Source organism: Pteronotus mesoamericanus, unplaced genomic scaffold, assembly GCF_021234165.1.
Source record: "Pteronotus mesoamericanus isolate MK-2021 breed Mesoamerican mustached bat unplaced genomic scaffold, CSHL_Meso_final contig_303, whole genome shotgun sequence".
NCBI lineage: Eukaryota > Metazoa > Chordata > Mammalia > Chiroptera > Mormoopidae > Pteronotus > Pteronotus mesoamericanus.
The window spans coordinates 156,264-177,726 of record NW_026555130.1 but is presented as its reverse complement, the minus strand read 5'-3'; the positions used below and the strand labels follow the sequence as shown (position 1 = coordinate 177,726).

At 42.5% G+C, this 21,463-nt stretch overlaps 1 protein-coding gene across 2 annotated transcripts in view; it reads left to right on the top strand.

Moving 5' to 3' along the window:
• B3GALNT2 (beta-1,3-N-acetylgalactosaminyltransferase 2) overlaps positions 1 to 21,463 on the top strand; it is a 58,375-nt gene that overhangs the window by 28,822 nt on the left and 8,090 nt on the right. For both annotated transcript variants that reach the window (XM_054575498.1, XM_054575497.1), the window contains exons 5-8: positions 4,332 to 4,427; positions 16,064 to 16,174; positions 17,529 to 17,607; positions 20,583 to 20,766. In XM_054575498.1, coding sequence (XP_054431473.1) covers positions 4,332 to 4,427; positions 16,064 to 16,174; positions 17,529 to 17,607; positions 20,583 to 20,766 — 470 coding nt within the window. The remainder of the gene's footprint in view (positions 1 to 4,331; positions 4,428 to 16,063; positions 16,175 to 17,528; positions 17,608 to 20,582; positions 20,767 to 21,463) is intronic.

Here is a 21,463-nt window from a genome sequence, read left to right as displayed (position 1 = left end):
ATGCTGTTTTATTCGTTATATGGATTGCTGGAAATTACGTTTCTGCAGACAGTTGGTCTTCCTTCTTATCCAGTCCGAGAATTGAGAATCTCTGCTTTTCACATGGGGTGTTTACTCTATTCCTATTTAATCCATTTATCAAAATGGTTGGAGTTAAGCTTTTTGCTATGTTGTGTATGTTGCACATTTTTTTTTGTTTGTTTCTCTGTTCCTCTTTTCCTGCCTTCTTTTGGGTTAATTGAATGTTTTTTAGAATTCCATCTTAATAGTTGTTTCCTTTTAGCTACAGTTCTTAGCACTGTTATTGTTTGTGTGTATGGTTGACATAAAGACTAGAATATAAATCCTGAACTTTTCAGTCTTCTTAAAGTTAATGCTGTAGCCCTTAGTGTAAACTGTAAGGACCTTGGAACTACATAATTCCATTTACCACCTCCCATCTTTTTTGCTCTGGTTGTTACATGCGTTACATCTGTGTATGCTGTAATTCCCACAATACAGTGTTATAATTTTTGCTTTAAATAGCTAAATGTATACTAAACTAAATCAGACAAAAATAGTCATTTATATTTGCCCATATTTTACTATTTCATTCCTTCTTGAATATCCATCCATGTTTCCATCTTAATATCAGCCCAAAGAACAGCCTTTAGCATTTCTTGTAGTGCATGTTTACTGTGATCGATTCATTTAGTTTTCATCTTTCTGAGAATGTTTTAATTTTGCATGTATTCTCCACCCCCCCGCCCCACCCCCGCTTTTTTTCTTGTGGGTACCGTCTGGATATAGAAATTGTGTGTTGAGTTTTTTTTCTTTTCATAAGTTTCAGATGTCACTCCGGTGTTTTCTGACCTCCTCTGTTTCTTGTGAGAAGTCAGCAATCCTCCATGTTGTTTTCGTGTGTGATGCATGCAATGTGGTTTTTTTGTTTTGTTTTTCCTGGCTGATTTTAAGATTTTCTCTTTAAATTTGGTTGTAAGCAGTTTGGGTATGTTGTACTGTGGGGTTTTTTTTTATGCTTGTTCTGCTCAGGGTTTGCCACATTTCTTGAATGTGTATATTTATATCTTTTACCAAAGCTGGGAAACTTTCAGCTATTATTTCTTTTTAAAAAAACTTTCCCAGCCCCATTCTCTGTACTTATTCTGGGGTTCCAGTTCCATGTATGTTTACCTTTCAGTTTTGTCCCACAGGTCACAAAACTGGTTTTTTCCCTCTGTTTTTCAGATTTTATAATTTCTGTTAATCTGTATTCAAATTCACTACTTTTCTCTCATATCAAATCTGTTAAGCTTAGCTAATGAATTTTTTTAATATTTTATTTATTTATTTATTTAGACAGAGGGGAAGGGAGGGAGAAAGGGAGAAAGTGGTTGCCTCTCATGCGCCCCCTACTGGGGGCCTGGCCCACAACCCAGGCATGTGCCCCAATGGGAATCAAACCGGGGACCCTTTGGTTTGCAGGCCGGCACTCAATCCACTGAGCCACACCAGCCAGGGCTTTATTTATTTATTTTCAGAGAGCAGGGAAGGGATGGAGAGAGGGAGAGAAACATTGATCAGTGGCCTCTCTCACGCCCCCAACCGAGGACCTGGCCCACAACCCAGGCATGTGCCCTGACCAGGAATCGAACCTGTGACAGCTTTTGGTTTTCAGAACAACGGCCAGTCCACTCAGCCACACCAGTCAGGGCTGAGTTTTTAATTTTCAATACTGTAGTTTTTAGTTCTAGAACTTCCATTTAATACTTTTTTGTAGTTTTTATTTCTCTAAAATTTCCTGTGTTCATTCGTTTTGAGCATGTATTTTTTTTCCTGCAGCCTTGATGTTAGTTATAATAATGGATTTAAAATTCTGACTGTTTGTTCTGATATTTGAGTCATCTTGGGGTCTCTCTTTATTGATTTTAATATTTGCTCTTTGAATATGGATGATATTTTTTCCTTTCATATTGAGTGACCTTGGATTATATCCTAGATATTGTTAATAATTCATTGTACCATCTCCAGATCCTATTACAGTCCTTAAAAAGTATTGATTTTTTTTTTGTATTGTTTTAGCAGGCAGTTAAATTAGCTGGATGTAGACTCTGAACTGTTTTCCTTGCAATGGACTGCAGCTGAAATCTTTGTTCATTTTTTTGGACTTATATGGGCTGTTTGAGTGCTATTTTGAATGTGTATTTCATGAGTCAGCCACAGATTTGAGTAGAATTTATATGGAGAATTTCAGGCTCTCTCTTTCTGACCCTTTTCTTTCTGAGATTTTCCTTCTCACTTTTTAGCTGATGTGTTTGTCCCAACTTCTTTTTTTAAAAGATTTTATTTCCTTTTTTAGAGAGAGGTGAAGGAAGGGAGAAAGAGAGGGAGAGAAACATCGAATGCAAGAGATCTATCGATCTGTTGCCTCTTGCAAGCCCCCAACTGTGGACCTGGCCTGCAACCCAGGCCTGTGCCCTGACAGGGGATTGAGCAAGCGACCTTTCTATTTGCAGGCTGGCACTCAGTCTACTGAGCCACACCAGCCAGGACTGTTTGCCCCTGCTTTATTCTCTGATTTTGCAGCCAGAAAGACTGCGTGTTTTTAATTCAAATGTTTAGTTGCCTCTCAAGATGTACCTTTAGACAAAGAGTCATAAAAAGTCAGGGAACCACTGCCCGTCCTCTCCTTCCCAGGACTGATTGTCGTCTGGTATCTGCTGCTGTGATTCACATTCCAGTGCCTTCAGATCAGCTTTTTAAATCTTTTGTTCCGAATCCATAGTTGTTATCTGTAGGAGAATTAGTACAATGTCACTGGAGGCAGAACTCTGTTCAGGACTTTTTAGGCATTTTTAAAAATGTTTTTATATTATTGCTAATGTTGATTGTTACCAACAGATACAATATTAGTCACCAGTACATACACAAATCAATTTAAGATTAAATTTCTTTCTTTTTTTTTTCTTTTTTTTTTTTTTAATTTATTTTTAGAGAGAAGGGAAGGAGAAAGAGAGGGAGAGAAACATCGATGTGTGGTTGCCTCTCATGAGCCCCTTAAGGGGGGACCTGGCCTGCAACCCAGGCCTGTGCCCTGACTGGGAATTGAACCAGCAACCCTTCGGTTTGCAGGCTGGCGCTCAATCCACTGAGCCACACCAGCCAGGGCCTAAATTTCTTTCTTGCTGTTTGTCCTATTCCTACTTCCTCTAAAGAATCTGTGTCATTTGTAAATGTGCTTAATGTTGTAAATATAAGAGAGGGAACAAGTCCTTGTGGTGATTCCAGCCATTATGGTTACAGTGAGAAGAACTTCATTAAGTTAGTCAAGTATAGCAGTTTACGTATTCCCATGGTTAAATGTTTCTCTGATACTGAAATTCATATAGGTAACTGAAATAGCAATACCCTGAATTTCACTGATATGCTTATCTAGAAATTACGATTTATCTTGAATATTTTTCATACACTTAACTGCCTTAATACATGTAGTCTCTTTTTAAACTATTCATAATGTTTAAGCTATCAGTCAGGTAGTTTAGTTCAGACGTACAATAGTTAATAGTTTGATCATGCTGATTTAACTTTTAGTAGCCCTAGTTTTAGCCAAGGAGGAATTAATCTTTGTCCTCCAAGAAGGCCCAGTCTAACGTGGATGCTAATGCGTTCACAGCTAGTCACACTGGAAAAAGTGTTACCAGCACATTGCCAAGAACTGATGTTAATGAAAGAAATACACATAATCCACTTGAAACCCCCGTGATTCTGAACTTCCACACGACTCAATAACTGTAACATATACTCCTCTATGGTAAATCGGTGTGTAAGAATAGGCATGAGAAGAGGGAAGTGATCCTGCCTAAAACAAACTGGGAAGGGCCCAAGAAAACAATAGACTTGATAATCAGTGCTCTTTTATATTCACTTTTTGCTTCTGTTTTTGTTTTCCTTTTAAGGTTCTTTTTGAAGGGCATTCCTGAGTATCTTTGTTCCATGTAGAAATCTGTGTTATTTCAGCTCATTCTTAACCCTTTGGGGTTAAACCTAATAAATTAGCTTAATTTAACAGTACCTCACACTTTCCCTAAAGCTTCTCATTTCAAGATGGGGTTTTTTTAAGGTTGTGTGGATTATTTTTAGTGTTTTAGAACTTCTTGACAATTTCAGTTATCTTTAATATCTTTATTTAAACCATGATTGCACTAGAAAACCCAAATGACATCTAAACCAAGGTAGAACGATGTTGGTAAACAAGGTTGGGGCCACTGAGACTTAAGATATTTGAAGACTTGTTGCATATGCAGTGTCCAGCATGAAACATCTCTTCTTGTTCCCGTTCACCCCATTTGCAGGAGGCCCTCTTCATTGCTCGCTTCAGTCCCCCGAGCTGCGGTGTGCAGGTGAACAAGCTGTGGTACAAGCCCGTGGAGCAGTTCATCCTACCCGAGGTACCGGCTGGAGTGAGGACTGGAGCCGGGGCTGTGCTCAGGGGTTGGCTCTTGATCTTTTGTTGTTCAGGACAGCTCTTGGGGGTGGTAGGCAGATGAGGCCACCAACTGGGATAGACTGAAAGGTCGCACTCTGCATTCATACCTCCAGGGAGCTGCTTCATCCCTCCAGGTTTCAGAACCACTCTTTGCAAAGCATTGCCTGTTACCGTGGTTTATAGTTAGTGGGGTAGAGGGATGTTTTGCTATGTTAGTGACAAAGGATAGTCATAGGTATGGATTATTCATAGAAAGACCAGACACAGATACCATTTGGGTAAATGCAATAATTCAGTTATCTAAAGAATTGGGGCAGCCCTTGCAGGTAGCTCAGTTGGCTAGAGCTCCACCGAAAGTTGTAGGATTGATCCCTGGTCTGGGCACATATGGGAATCAACTAATGAATGCATAAATAAGTAAAACAACAAATCAATGTTCCTCTCTCTTTCTCTCTCCCTTCCTTTCTCTCTAAGAATCAATCAATCAATAAATAAAAATAGAATCAAGGTAGGGGCCGTGCAGACAAGATAATGGCCAAGCGATGGGCCACACGTCCTAGAGAAATAAAACTTCTCCAAGTTGTAGAAGATGTCTGAAAATGTAACTCACCTTCTGGGTCCCTCTAGGTCCCGTCTTAAGTAGATGTGTGCTGGAGGCCACCTCATCTGCAGGCACCCTCGTCAGTGCTGCAGTTAAGCTGCGACATGGCTGCGGAGTGTCACACTTCTGAGTGCACATGGTGTTCATCCGTCAGCCTCATCCTTCAAGGCTGTTTCAGTCCAGTCCGAGCACATTCCTGAACTCGGTGCCTTGGAACCACAATAGTTTCCCCAGAAACCCCTGGAAGTCACTGTAGGTCAGCTAGAGTTCATCCTGCAACATCAAAACTGAGCTCAGATGTGGAAGCTAGGCAGTGGACCGGCCATGCCGGCCAACCGGGAACCGTTTCCCTACCACCAGGCTCTCGGGGCTGCTCACCTTTACGCAACAGCAGGCTCACGCGTTCTGTGACATGCCGGGGGTCTTTGTAGTCAAGCAGTTGAAACTACATGTGCTAATTCTGTCAAGGACATCTCTTTCACCTACATATAACCTTCACTTAACATTTTGAATGAAAGCAAAGCTAAAATACATTCAGTGTCATAAAAAAATACCACAGAGAACATTCTCGTACCTCTCTTTTGTATACACAGCTGGTAATTTTAGGGTGAATTGTTTGTTCAAATTTATACACATTTTTAAGGAATGTCATAACTTCCTGGAGGGCAGTTTAGTAGTTTGTATCGGTTTGAATAAGTATCAGCATTAAAGGAGAATGCCTATTTTCCCATGTCCTTTGTAAATTGCATATGTGAACTAAACTTTTTTCCTTGTTAAGTGACCATCAAAAACACCTCTTGTAATTAAGAATAGTGGTCAACTAAGTGTATTGGCCAAGTGTTGGACATCAGGTTCGAAGGGAGCAATTTTTTGGTGTGTTTATTCATTTGCTAAAAAAATATTTATCGAGAACTTAGTGTGTGCCGAGCACCAAGGCTGTGAGAGGAGACAGTGCAAAGATACTGCCCTGAAACGGTGGGGGAGAAGAGCCAGCTCTGACGTTCCACTTAGCTTACTGTGTGCCCAGCGCCACTGTGTTTCCCACATCAACTCATTGGGAAGCTTCTTTAGGATGGAAGCAGGTTGTCTGTAACAGCCCTTTCTCTCGACCTAGAATGAGCAAGGACAGAACCTGCAGGAACTCAGACTTTGCACAATTCCCAAAGGGCTCATCGTGTTTTCCAAGGAGCCCAGGAGCACTAGCATTGTGTTAGTGCCATACAGAACGGTCAGAAGCCTGGTGTAGGGTTGAGTTTCACAAAAGACTTAGAGGATTGGCATGAGCAGGGACGGGAAAAATGGTGCGTCTAGGAGTAAGTCTGTGAGGGCCCATCTGGGTGCGGGTGCCTGGGGGTGCAGCATGGCTGTATTTGAATCCCTGCTCTGCTGCTTGGTGGCTCTGTGGGCTGTGCACACTACTTAACTTGCTGTGTCTGTCCCCTCTGTAGATGGAGGTACTGCACAACCCAGTTCAGAGGGTTATGCTAGGGACTGATCAATTCGATGCATGTAGGACACTTAGAACATGCTGCCTGTGCTTAGCTTTCAGGACATATGTGTGTACTGTCCTCTTTGCTGCTGCTGCTGAAGAGCAGTGTTTCTCTAGCTGGGGCGCATGCCCCCAGGGGCACATTTAGCAGTGTCGGGAGGCTCGCTCAGCTGCCATAGCTGGGAGTGCTGCTGGCATCTAGAGGGTGGAGGCCGGGCTGCTGCCAACACCCTACAGTGCCCGGCACACGCATCGACGGTGCCGAGGCTGAGAAACTGTTTAAGAGGAAGGAGTCCCAATACGGGACAAGGGGAGGCAAGTAAGCTTTAATTAGGCTAATCATAATTTTACAGTCTCTTCCATGATCTTGGTCAGCCTTAGAAAAAGAATTACAAATTTTGGTTAGTCCACAAAAACTGTTACTTTCCCATACAGTGCTCTTGTTCTTAAGAAGTACTTGCTGAAGTATTAAATGTGAAATGTCATGGTATCTGTGTTTTACTTTCAAGTGATCGCACAGCAGAAATGTGTGTGTGTGTGCGCGTGCCCGCGCGCATGTGTGTGTGTAGACAGCTGAAGCAGATGTAGCCAAATGGTAACAGTTTGTAAATCCAGGTGATTTTTAATGCCTTGTGATCTTTATTTCACTTTATGCTTTCAGCTAAATCAACTTTTTATTTTTGATTACTTCTGAGTAATATATTTTCTTTTAAAAACATGCAGTTATTTAATGGTGGCTATACTGAGGTTGGGGAGCAGGATTGTGGATGATTTTCATTTTCTTCTTTTTGTCTGTTTCTAAGTGTTCCATAATAAATATATATTCATTTTATTAAAAAGAAAAATAAACTTTTAAAAATTAAGAAATATTCTTTTCTCTTATACACATTCCTGTTTTTGTTGAAACTGTGTTTAATTCACATTTCTGCTACATCAGGCCGAATGAAAAGCATGAGCACAGGAAACTGAGAGCAGAGTGGCGTGCCCGCCTGTCATCAGTGGAGTGACAAGGGGAAACAGATCATTATAGCATTTGAGAGGGAGCGGGGAGGCTGAGTTCCTCGTAGCCCCTCCACACTGCCTAGCCTAGCAGAATCACGTCAGCGGTGTAGCCTGTCAAGTGAGCAGATCTCTTGTAATGTTTTCATCATGTGATTCACTGAAACATAAATCTCAGTGGGGGGGGCCAGAGATATAAATGGACACCGCTATGTGTTTCTCTTAAAATATTTATTTCTCTAATTTCCTATCTTCCTCAGCAGTGCAGTTGAAACCTTTAACTTCAATAAAAAGACTACTTTCATTCCCCTGAATCACTAGAGACATTATTGTTAGCATTGTGGACATTATCATTAGCATTGCGGTACTTACACACTTTTTTTTTTTAAATCAAAGTCAGAATTTTTTTAGATGTAGTCATTTCTCCAATCCACCAGAAATGTTAATGGCTACGGGCACAAAACTACTGTGTGTTCAAGCTATTCGGTTGGTTTGGGTGACAAATAAGGAATAGGACACAAAAAAATTAACGTCACGTGAAAGAGGTTGCAGATAGTTTGCTTGCGACAGCCATGATGGGTGAGATAATTGATGAGGTCTAACTTTTCCGACCTATCCTGTGCTGTTCTTTCTAACTTTTATTTTGTCTTATGCTCTTAGCAGAAGGTGCTCCATAAACAAGGTGTTTCACATCTGCAGAGATTCCTAGCTTTATGATTCCTTTGCATCAGAGAGTAGAAGCAGGCCTGTGAGCATAGAAACTCAGTAGTGACCGTGACGTGGAGCAGGAGCAGGAAGCCAGGTATGGGAAGGGAAGGAGAGGGACCGGCTCCCTTCCTAGGAACAGCACGACTGTGTGGCTGTGTAAGTCCAGTGAATAAACCAGGGTCATCCGTGGGGGCCAGTGAGTTCTGGCAATTACACGGTTTAGTCAGCCCGTGGATGTGTCATGACCCCATCCAGCAGGGGCTGCTGTGGAAGAGTGGGTTGCATGCCAAGTTTCAGTTGAGTGGACAGGGCAGAAAATTCCTTGTTTGACATCATATTTTCCAGATTTGTAGTTTCAAGGCAAAGCATTTTTATTGGATCATTATAGCTTTACCTTTAGTCTGCTTCATTTAGAACTGCAGTTACTAAGGTTCCCAGTGACCCTTGTCCTTCCCCTAGTTGGTCAGTTTTTTCTTGGCTTATATAATGTTCATCCTTTTGGTTCAGCCACATCTGGCTCCATCCTTCTTTCTTGATGGGGGTATCCTGTTCCCACAAAGTCCCCCCAGGTCGCCACGGATGGTAAAAATAAAATAAGTCGTTCCAAACACTTCTTGATCTTCCAGGAAAAGGGGGTGGAGATTCCCTCTAGTGGAGAATTCCCCAAGCCCTTCTCTTGAAGTGGCTTTTATTGAGAACGATATGCGCAGGGGTTTATAGCGTGCGTGCAAAGCTCATTAATCAATGTTGAAAGGCTATGATTGAAGGAGCACTGGAGATTTGCCTCAGGTCAGGATCTGGTAGACAAGCTGGTGCCCATTCGGCCCTGAAACCTGGGAAACTGATCACATTCTATGCTCAACCCCAAACATCAGTACTCATTAACTCGAGGGCATTCTTAGCAAAGTAAGTTTCATAGGATTTAATACATTCCTTTTCCAGGCCTAATTGTCGCCAGGAACTGCCTGATCCAGATCAGGGCTGTACCTGCCTTTAGTATTGTTTCACCGACCTGGTCAGGCGGCTGGGCAGAGCGGCCAAGAGCTAAGGAGACTTCATTCGGATAGGATGAGGACTCTGGCCATGACAAAGCCGAGGGGGGACGGTCTTTAACTCCTTCTCCGTGTCCCCCAAGTCCTTCCCTGATGGCGCCCATGCCACTGGGCCTGTCTCAGGTTGCCCCTGCCATCGAGGTGTCTTACCCGTCATTGACTTAATGAGCCATCCTCCAGGGCCAAGCAGGGTGATGTGAGGGAGGCAGGGGCTGTGCTCCTGCCAGAGGGACAGGTTGTGTCTCCTCCGCGGCCTATTTTCCCAGGGCCTCCTTGCTCAGCTCCAGCCTTGGGCCTTTTCGCCTGTCATCGAGGCTACAGTCCCTGAGACCAGGCAGGACATTTCCCAATACTTCTGATGTACTTCATTACCTCCTCTTTTACATTGCTCTTAAGTTTTAATCATTAGGATTTCATACACAGCTTTCTTTTTTACTCATCCTTTTTAGGCAATTTTATCCATTACCACCTATTTACTAACGGGGCTGTTAAATTTACAGCCCGAATTTCTCTCATGAGCTCCCTACGCACCTCGCTGCCCCTGACCTTCTCCCCTCGCGTGTCCTCTGGGCATTGTGACGATCCTGTCATCTCCATCGCGCCATTCTCTTTTCCTGGGTTGTCCATCTTGGGTAATAGACCTCCTTTTCCTCAGGCACCCAAACTGGAATCATGGGATTTATCCTCAACTTTCATGCCTGAGCACTCACGAAATTCTATCAGTTCTTTCTTTCTCCTGAGCATATTTGGTATCAGTCCTTCCAAACTGTGTCTATTAAAATTTTAGAAGAAAGTAGAAGTATACCAAGGACAAGAAGTTGTGGTTGCCAGGAGAAAGACACAGTGAACCCAAAGCAGCCTCACGTGGCCAAGGGCCTAGGACTTAGCTTTCAGGTCCTGACACCGGCCTTCCAGTTAGTTCACTTAGAGATGATCAGGTCCTCACTGAATGATGTTATATAAATTCACAGATCAATGTATAAGCCAGCAGGTCAGTTCATCCATCTTTAATGGGTGTTAGCTTATTAGAGCAGCAATTTTCAACCCGTGTGTGACAAAAATGTTTAAAACATGCAATACCTGACGGTTTTTGTTAGATCAGCAAAAAATACATTTTTGGTGTGCCACAGAGTTTTAGTAATTAGTTTATGTGTGCCATAAGCTGAAAAAGGTAGAAAATAATTGTATTAGAGTGATTTAAAAGTTCATGACTCCTATCTAGGAACTTCCTTGTTGGTATGTCAGGCACCTAAAAACTGAATTTGAACCATGTTTGGCTTGGGCACTGAATTTTATTACAAAAGTGGGAGGAGTGTATTTTAACTCATTTGGGTAGGTAGATAGTGACTCAAATGCTCTATATCTTCCAATTATTGAATCTATCTCCCCTTGCACTAGTTACAATGCCAAAATTTCTCTCTTAACCTAATTTTCCTGTAGTGGCCAGGTGATACATTGCTTAAGGTATTGATTATACTAATTAAGCTTCACTCTTAGAGCTCTTCCCAGTTATTAGAAACATTATTTCTTTAGCATAAGGATTTAATTAGTTCAACTCAGAGGGCAGTCTTGTCTTTTTTTTATTGAGCTATAATTGACATAAAACAGTTTCAGGTACACAATACAGTGATTCTGGGTTCCCTCTGGTGGTAGTAAAGCTGTATGTTGCTGAGCAGAGAAACTGCGCTGTATCGCTAAATCTCAAACAGCCCTGTGAGGTGAGGTACCATTTTCTCAATTTTAAAGGTTAGGAAAGGATGAGACAAAATGTGTCCACAGATCTGCCCCAAGGAGCCCTAGGACTCCACCAGGTGTATCAGGTGTGTCTCAGATAATAAAGGTTAAGGAGGCATGTGAGCAGAATATAAAGTGACAGGCTGTCTGAGGAACCCAGGCTCCTTCAGTGTTTTTATCTGTTTTAGTAGAGAAGTTTTATTGCTTAAAAAAAGCTTGCAAACCACTGGACTAACTCGTTGGACAAATTTGATTTTGCATTGTTTCCTCATAATGCTTGCTAAATGAGACGTTACTGTAAAGTAGTTATTTCTTAATTTTAGTATGTGAAATTTTTTTATGCTATTAAGTCTGTATATTTTATCTCATGCCCTGTACCAGAATTAATAATTGATTTTGAATTCAACATTAAATACACATTTTCTTTTTTGGAGAGAGCAAGAAACATAAATTTCTGCTGTTCCACTTATTTACATATTTATTTTATGTGCTGCATATAAGTCAGGCTATTCTGGGTGCTGGAGATGTAGTGGTTGATAAGCTGGTAAGGTCCCTGGCAACTGGTCCTCAAATTCTAGTGGGAGCAGTTAGTCTTGACAATAGAAAGGTAAACAGAAAGCGGAGTGCGAAATGGGATTAAGAAAGTCAGACAGGACTTCTGGTCAAGATGGAGGCGTAGGTAGATACGCTTCACCTCCTGGTGCACCATAGGAAGAATTACAACTAGGCCTCAAAACAAATAACACCCAGAACCATCCGAAAACCGAGCTGTGTGGAAGTATGACAACCAAGGATTTAAAGAAGCCACATTCATCCAGACAGGTAGAAGGGGCGGAGTCATGGAGAGGGGCAGAGAGGAGCAGAGAGACAGAGTGTGGCACAGAGTGGCAAGGGAGAGCAGACGATCCCTTGTTCACATGTGGTGGATAAAAATCAGAAGGGATACCTTGGGAGCGAGCAATCCCAGCCCCAGTCCAGACCACACAGCCCAGGGTTCCAGCACCAGGAAGAGAAATCCCCATAAGTTCTGGCTGTAAAAACCAGTTGGGGTTGGGGTGACGGAAGAAACTACCAGATTTTCAGGAGACTCAGCTAACAGGGCCCACACAGGACCTAGAACATACGCAAACCCACCCACTCTGGGATTCACCAGGGCAACAGCTGGAAGGGCGCCAGTCACATATGGGAAGTGGCTAAAGTGACTGGAAACGGGGTAAGTGCCAGGCAAACCTTCAGAAGCCAGCATCGTCCCTTCCCCAAGCCCTCCCCCAACACACAGCGACGAAGCGGTGAAGTGGGTTGCCCTGCTCTGGCGATTACCTTAGGCTCTGCCCCACACAATTTACGGGTGCCTTTGCTACATTAGGCCACGCTACTAAGGCAGGGTTTCAAAGCAGTTATACCTAATACACAGAAACAAACACGGAGTCAAATTGAGGAGACAAAGAAACATGGCCCAAATGAAAGAACAGAACAAAACCCCAGAAAAAGAACTAAACAAAATAGAGATAACCAACCTATCAGATGCGGAGTTCAAAATACTGATCAGGATGCTCAGAGAACTCATTGAGTACAGGAACAACATAAAGGAAGAAATGAAGGTTACACTAAATGAAATAAAGAAAAATCTAGGGAACCATCATTAGAGGGGAGGGAGCTGGGATTCAAATCAATGATGTGGAACAAAAAGAATAAATAAGCATTCAATCAGAATAGCAAGAAGAAAAAAGAATTAAAAAAAAAAAAACAAGGATAGCATAAGGAGCCTCTGGGACATCTCCAAACGTACCAACATCCAAGCCATAGGGATGCCAGGAGGAGAAGCGGAAGAGTGAGAAATTGGAAAATTATTTGAAAAAATAATGAAAGAAAACTCAACCTAATTTGGCAAAGAAAATCCAGGAAGCGCAGAGAGTAGTACCAAACAAGTTGGACACAAAGAGGATTACACCAAGACACATCATAATTAAAATGCCAAAGGTTAAAGATAAAGAGAGAATCTTACAGGCAGCAAGAAAAAAGAGAGTTACCTACAAAGGACTTCCCATAAGACTGTCAGCTGATTTTTCAAAAGAAACTTTGCAGGCAAGAAGGGACTGGCAAGGAGTATTTAAAGTGATGAAAGGCAAGGACCTACAACCTAGATTACTCTACCCAGCAAAGCTATCATTTGGAATGGAAGGGCAGTTAAAGTGCTTCCCAGATAAGGTAAAGCTAAAGGAGTTCATCATCACCAAGCCCCTATTATAAGAACAGTTAAAGAGACTTATTTAAGGAAAAGAAGATGATCAAAACTATGAACATTAAAATGGCAGCAAATTCACAACCATCAACAATTGAATCTCAAAAAACAAACTAAGCAAACAAGTAGAACAGGAACAGAATCACAGAAATGGACATCAAATGGAGGGTTATCAGTGAGGAGGGGGAAGAATGGGGGGAAAGGTGCAAGATTAAGAAGCATAATTGGTAGGTACCAAGTAACCAGGGGGGTGTTAAGAATAGTATAGAAACTGGAGAAGCCAAAGAACTTAGATGGACGACCCATCGACATGAACTAAGGGGGCGATTGCTGGAGGGAAGGGGATACTGGACAGAGGGTGGCAAAGGGGGAAAAACTGGGACAACTGTAATAGCATAAGCAGTAAAATATATTTTAACAAAAAGAAAGATTGGTGCGTTGGAGAGAGACGGGGCACTGGCTACCTTCTTGCTCCCGAAGAGAAAGCCTCCCTCGGGACGGGTGTAGCTTTCTAGCCTGAGCAGAACTAAGGAGCCACCTGGGTGCAGATCCTACAAATGGAGATCACAGAGAAATCAAAAGACAGTAGCATTTAAATGTATATCCAACCTTGGGGGAGGGGAATGTAACTTCCTCAAATCAGAATTTAATAGTAATTATCATAAAGGAAAAGCTTGTCAAGTTAAACAAGATAAAACTTATGGATCTAAAAAAATGTCTTTAGAGTCAGCACCAGGATCCCACCAGATACTCTCTTCAGTTCTCTCCTCAAAGCCGCCTTCTGCAGTCTCTCCTCCGTCGTCTCTTGCCCACTCTGCCCCCGCCTATGCCGGAGACCAGGCTGTCTGTAGAAGCCCATAAAGAGATGACTAGCAAGGCCATGAAGACAGTCAAGCATTTTATTGAGAAGCCAAGGAAAAGAAGTTCAGAAGAAGACACTCAAGAAGCTGGTGATTCTTAAGTGACCTATGTAGATACCTTGAGTCATCTGGAGAAATCACTCGCTTACCTGGAAACCCTGAACCGTAGCTTCATTGTTTCTCTGAAAAACAGTGAACAGGAAATACTGCAGAAGTACAGTAACCTCTATGATCTGTCCTGGTCAGAAAAAAAATCTTCATGATCAAGCCATGGCCATGGGTTTGGATGGTCAGCCACTAGGGCTGATTCAGCAGCTGCTGGAGGTGGCCCTGGGTCCCCTGGACCTCTCGCCCAAGGACAGTGGAGAGCGCAGTGACAAAAACTGTTTCTGCATTAAGGGGAGGCAGTGCTGACCTCAGTGGGTCACAGGACCCACTCCAGGTCCTGGAAGGTGGTGTTGCAGCCGTCCACGCCAGTGTGGACAATGGAGAAGAGCTGGTTTCCCCCGCGGACCTGCTGGCCTTGGCTGTGCCCGTTCTGTGCTAACGATGTGCAGCCTCTCTGGCCCTGCATCCACATGCTGCAGGATTTGGGACAGTCATTTCACCTGACTGAGGAGGATGGCAAGCTCCTCTTGTTTATTAGGATGAAAGCCATTCTCAAAGCCACTTAGTCCCAGAGGCAGGTGGCCATGACCGATGTTGAAAACGAAGAGAGCGGCTGCTCACTCTGCGCAGAGCTCCTGGAGTCTAACCACCAAGAGGCTGAATTTCAGCACTTGGTTTTGCTCTTACATGCATGGCTGCCTGTGAGTTGTGAATATGTAACCAGCGTAACGAATAATCCTTGGGTGAGGCTTGCTACGGCAATGCTGTCCAGATGGACAAGGGAGTCCAGGGAAGGCCTACAGAATGAAGTTCTGAATCTGTCGCTCTTTATATAACACCAGCCAGATGCTCCCTGCTGAGTGTGTGCAGGAGCTGAGCGCGAACCAGGCCCTCCTGCTGCCATCCCTGAAACTTCTCCTGGAGAGCCAGGCTGAGCATCTTCACACACTGGCCCTGGAGATGTACATCGATGATGGGAAAAAATAATAGTAAAATTAAAATTAAAAAAAGGTTTTTAGTTGAAAAAAAACTAAATGGCAAACAATTCTGAAAGATATTTTTAGCATATAAAATATATGCAAGATTATCTATTAAAAACCCACACAGATTAATAAAAATATAAAATTCAGTGGCTAAATGGCAAAGAAGCATGACAAAGCAATGCCCAGAAAAGACTATATAATTCACATACATCACTAGAAACCCAAAGGAACACAATTAAATGAGGAGTCACTTTTTTAATGTAACGAATCAGCGTAAACTTCTTTTCTTTTACTAACACCCCGTACTGGGAAGAGTACAGTGCAATGGACATTTTCATGAATTGCTAATGACTCTATAAATTAATTTGCTTTTGAAAAGCAGTTTGACACTGTTTACCAAAAATCATATAAAAGACAGCATATCTGTTTTTTATCCCAGTAGTTTCACTTCTGGGAATTTATTTTAAGTAGTTTTGGGTGGGGGAATAAACCTTACAACCAAAACATGGCTCCTGTGATTTTAGTAGCTCCTTGGAAGCAGCCAGTGTCTGAAGGCGGCGAGTTGTTTTGTGATGGCTGCAGTAGCTTGAGGAAGTGCCTTCACTTAGGGGCAGTAGCAAACAGCGCCTGCAAAATTGTCTGTTTACTCTTCAGTTGTTTCTTAGATGTGTATTTGAAAAAACTAGACTCAAGGGTACATACCAAAATGTTAACAATTGTGTGTTAGTTGCAGGACAAAAATGTTAACCAATGTATCTTAGGAAGAAGTAAATATAAATGACAGCAATAAAGAAATGACTCACTTTTCATCTTTCACGAAAGAGCTTTGAAGGTACAATCGTGTGGGAGAGCCAAGACCCCCAGGGCCTTGTGTCAAGAAACCTCCACCAAGTGACAGTAAATGATGGAGGAGGAGTTCTCAGAGTCATTACAGTAAGTCATTCTTTTTTGTTTTAAGGTTGTTTGGCATACTTCAGCATTTTTTAATACATAAAAGTGTTTTTCGATTTGTTTTTATACCAACCCAGACAATATGGAATAATCAACCTTGCCCCAACCTATATAGTTTTGCCTTAAGATCAATCAGTGCATTTGAAGAAGAGTGACATTTTATTTCTCAACAGTATTTAACATCAAGAACACTTGCTTGCTTAATAAACCCAGAATATCCACCGTCTCACCTTGACGGTAGGACATTAGGTAAAATGCTGTAGATGAACCCCTGGCAGAGGGCAAGGAGGCGCGGGATTGGCGTTGCTCTGTATCAGGAGGGGCAAAGCCGCCTCCAGGCCAGCCCGCCTTCGCCCTGGCCTGACACCTGTGCTCCTCGCCAGAGCTGTTTCATGCCTGGGACACGTTTTTTTTTTAAATACTATAGATGAAAGTATTGGAAATAAGGTTGAGTTTTCACTTTCACTTATATTGCTGGAATTTCTGTCTCATAGTTCTCATTTATTCAAATTTGCTTCAAATTTAAAACAGGTTGATAGGTAAATTTCTCAGAGTAAATGAATGTAGGACGATAAAGAACATTCATAACAATTGATAACTGAGCAAGGAAATGTAATTTGGATTATAACATTCATGCTCTAATAAAAATTCCTTAAACAGCAGGGGTGGGGGGCAGGAGGTGCAGACAAACCGAAAACGGAGAACCCCAGTTTGGTGGTGCTTGTGCTGTCAGACTGTCTTTCGCTCTCCCTGATGCTCTGATCTGATGCTTAGAAAAGCACTTGCACTTCAATTCACAAGTCAGTACACTTTCATTAAATATTAACCTTATTCAGGTGAATTAATTCCTGACTTTGAAGTACATACCACACGGCATGTTACTGCCTGTTTACGTTACCGGCATCAGCCATCGTGCTGAGGCCGAGAGGCCCTTTCTCTGCGCAGTAACCTGACTTCAGACTGTGCCTGGATGTGTTCAGACTCATGGGAATTTTCAATCTCCAAGAAATGAAAAATGATTATAATTTTTTAAGTGGTAGGGTTACAGTGTGAAATAAAATTGGATTTTGCGCTATTACGGAAGAAAGTTCAATAATACATGATTGTGTAAGTTGGGATTCTGAACACCGCATGGACGACTGCACATACCTGACGTGTAACCTCACGTACGAGGCGGGCACCGAGGCCACCCCGACAGTGCAGGTCGAGTGCGCCGGCAGCGTGGGAGGGTTTAGCCGCTGTGCAGCCATGTTGTGAATTCTGCCAGTCGGTTTTAAATGTAAGAAGTGTGTTTTTGTAATGAAACATCGAACACTTGCATTCCTGTTTCTTTCAGGCAGCAGAGGGTGCGTTGCCTCATGAATTCATGGAAGGTGTGGAGGGAGTCGCAGGTGGTTTTATTTATACTATTCAGGGTAAGTTGGCTGGTTGAAAGCTGCAAAGCACACTGAATATCATGTACCTAGTCGTACTCTATACTTAGACATAAAAGGTGATTTGTTTTTTTGTCATTAAAAAATAGCTTTATTGGTATATCATTCACATACCACACAATTTATCCTTTCAAAGTATTTAATTCAGTGGGTTTTAATATGCTGAGTTCTGCACCCATCTGCACTAATTCCAGATCATTTCCAGCACCCCAGAGAGAACCCCACGCCCCATTGGCAGCCACCCTCATTCTCCCTCCCCTCCAGCCCCAAGCTACCACGCATCTGCTTACAGACCTTACGTACAAAGATTCGCTTCCATAGTCTCTGTTCTGTTGGTCTCTATGTCTTTACCCCAGGACTACAGTCTTGGTTATGTTGCTTTGTAGTAATATATGAAATGAGGGAGTGCGGGTCCTCCAATCCTGTTCTTTTTCCAGATTGTTTGGGCTATTCTGGGTCCCTTGCATTTCCATAGGAATTTTAGGACCAGCTTGTCGATTTCCCCAGAAAAGCCAGCGGGAGTTTTGAAAGGGGTTGTATCCAGTGTGTAGATCACTTTGGGGAGTGTTGCCATTGTACCATTAAGTTTCTGATCCGTGAGCATGGGGTGTCTTATTTAGGTCTTACTAAATTTTTTCAGTTATGTTTTGTGATTTTCAGAGTACAAGTCATGCGCTGCTTTTGTTAAATTTATTCTTTAATACTAGTTTTTGATGCTGTTGTACGTGGAATTTTTAAAACTTTTATTTCCAGATTGTTCATTGATAATGTATGCGATTGATTCTTGTATATGAACCTGTGTACCTCAACATTGCTGAACTCATTTATTAGTAATTTTAGGGTGCCTTAGAAAAATGCTTTTCAAGTAAGAGGGAAATAACTCAGGTTTTAAGCTAAAGGAATTAAAATGAACTGATTGTCTTCTCAGGTACTGAATGTATCTGGAAATCTGAACAGAAAAAAATTTTTTAATCTGAGAATTAAAGGGCTGTTCAGAAGAATTGCATGGTACATCAGTTCTTACATTTCGTGGGGCATTAGCATCTCTGGCTGGGCCCTACCTCAAGAGGCAGAGCTAGTCTTCAGAATTAAGTGCTCTAATGTTTGTATTTAAACAAGCTCCCTAGACGGATCTAACTGACGCCTCCAGATTCGGAGGGGTTGTAAACTGCACGATTCTTTTGAACAGCCCCAGGACAGACCATCAGAATTTAAACACACACCAACGTAGTGCTTCATACTCTTATCTTTCAGATAGATGCAACATAAAACAGAATGTGTGATTCGTTAATTGAAAAGGCCTGTATTTAATTTCTGCTCTTATCTTCTTACCATTTTCTGTAACTGCAGTGTTAGAACAGTTTCACTTTCCTTTAAGTGTTATGTTGTATGTATTTATCCTTATTTCTCAATTAAAGTGAAAGGATGTTAAAATAGCATGTAAGAGTTGAAAAGGCCCAAAGTTGTTTAGGCTTGTGTTTCCTAGCGGGTGGTCAGGTACAGGGAGACACATGTTAAAAATGCAGATTGGGCTCTGGCTGGGTGCCTCAGTTGGTTGGAGGGTCCTCTTGCTATGCCAAGGTTGAGGGTTCGATCTCCAGCCAGGGCACATACTAGAAGCAACCAATGAATGCATGAATAAGCAGAATAACAAATCAGTGTTTCTCTCACCCTTCCTTTATCTAAAATCAGGACATTTCTTCTTAATTTTTAAAAATGCAGATTGCTGGGTCCCACCCCAGACCTGCAGTATCTTTGGGCTTGGGGCCTGGAGATCTGTATTTCCAAAGCATTCCTGAGAACCAGGCCTCCTTTTACAGGAGGGAAAACTGAGGCCCAGGGACTTGTGACTTGGCTTGGCATCTCAGAGAGTGGCAGAGACAGACATCAAATGCGCAGGCCTTCGAGTCTCGGTCCTCGGCCTGCCCCTTCGCAGTTATGTTAGTGGGACACTCTGCTACTGTTGAACTCCCCCCACCCCCAGTCACTCACTTTTTTTTTTTCAGAAATTTTCTCTTAATTTGAGACATTTGAGGAAATCCTGCCCTAATGAAAGAATTGCTGCCTTAATTATATCCATAGGGTCTGAAGACAGTCCCTGCACAAATGTGGCAAGTAATTTATAAACTCGTGAGGTGGTAAATAGCCTTTTAAGCACAGTAGTAACCATTTTTATTTTGAAGTATTGTAAATACTCCAAAAATAGGGATTGCTATAAGAAATGGCCGTGTATTTATTGCTCAGCATTAGCAATGCTTACCTTTTGTCCTATTTGCTTTTTTTAAAGAAATAAAGCATTACAGGTACAGCGGAAGCCCCGCCCGTCCCGTTGTCCCCGACGCCCCCCGCCCTTCCCCTTGAGAGAGTGCACCCCTGTCCTCAGTGACGCGCACCCCTCCCGTCCTTCCCTTTCTGCTTTCCGCTATAGCGCACGGGTGCGTGTCTTTAAGTAATGCTTTGATTAGGGTATTTTATGCTATCTGTGGTGTCATGTTGCATCTGTCAGTTAGCCCCATGTTTTTCGCACTCAGCATTGTTTTCAATGCCATTCCTCTTCACATGCAAGATCAGGTTACATTTAAACTGCTGTGCTCCACTGTGTGAATATATCGCAGCTTAGCCATTCTCCTACGAGTGGGCATTGAGGTTGGTTCCATTTTCTCACTGTTACAAGCCGTGCGGCAGCGAATATCCTTGTGATCCCATAAAATAATGTCTCCAGTGGACTAATGAGTCAGGCAGAGTGCGTATTCTCAGCCTCACTAAGTCCTGCCAGACTGCGTTCCAAAGCAAGGGTGTTCGTTTGTCCTGATAGCTCCCGATTCCGCACCTCCAAGGTTCCTACCCGGCCATGTTCCAGTCAGCTTACCTTGGGGACAGAGTTTTAGCGGGTGTGAGTTCTGGGTCCTATGTTTGCCAATAGCACTTTTCTCCAGCTCTCGACCTCTCCTTTTTAGAAGGCGATGCTCTCTTACAAAACCTTCATTCTCGCCCTCGAAGACGCATTGATCATATAAGTAATCTCCACGAGGAAGATGCCTTACTGAAGGAGGAAAGCAGCATCCACGACGATATCATTTTTGTGGATGTCGTCGACACTTACCGAAATGTTCCTGCAAAGTTGTTGAAATTCTATAAATGGTAGGTTGTAAAAATGCTGAGTAGAATTTGTTTTAGTGTTCTTTTGATGGAGAAACAATTTGTCAAATCACTGAGATTTTTAAGAAACAAACAAACCTGAGACCCCTGAACACCTGGGGTTATGGTCGTTTGTATCCTGCTTCTCTGTGAGGACAGGTCTTACAAATGCTGCTCCTTTCTTATTTAGAGTAGCAAACCCATCGCGTGAATGGTAGGAATCCATCAAAAACATACAGGTAGGTTTCACTTGGAGCCATTGCCATGGTTTGTCTCAGGCCAACATTAGGTGAAGATCGGCGAGTTTGAAAGGGGCTTATTTGCAAACCTGCCTCCCTCAGTCCCCAATTATAGCCACTCACACCCAGGTTAGTGGTCTGAGTTCTGTTCAACTGAACCTCCACATTATATTTCCTTTCTCGACTCCATCCGTTTAAAAATTACTTGCCCTAATTCCAAAACTCTTACATGAAATGAAATTCACCACCCCTCAGTCTGTCGTGTTTATAACTTCCAGGGCCTCCAGTATTTTTTGGGTCTTAGTTGTAATTCCCACCTTTATAATAATAAAAGCAACATAATAGTAACTGTCTATAGTTGTTGGTATATAGTTACTCTAGGATCCTGTAATTTGCTGTCGAGCCCCTGATATTGTCTACCCTGACGTAGGACTAAAACCTTCTGTGTCTCTGTCTGGGCT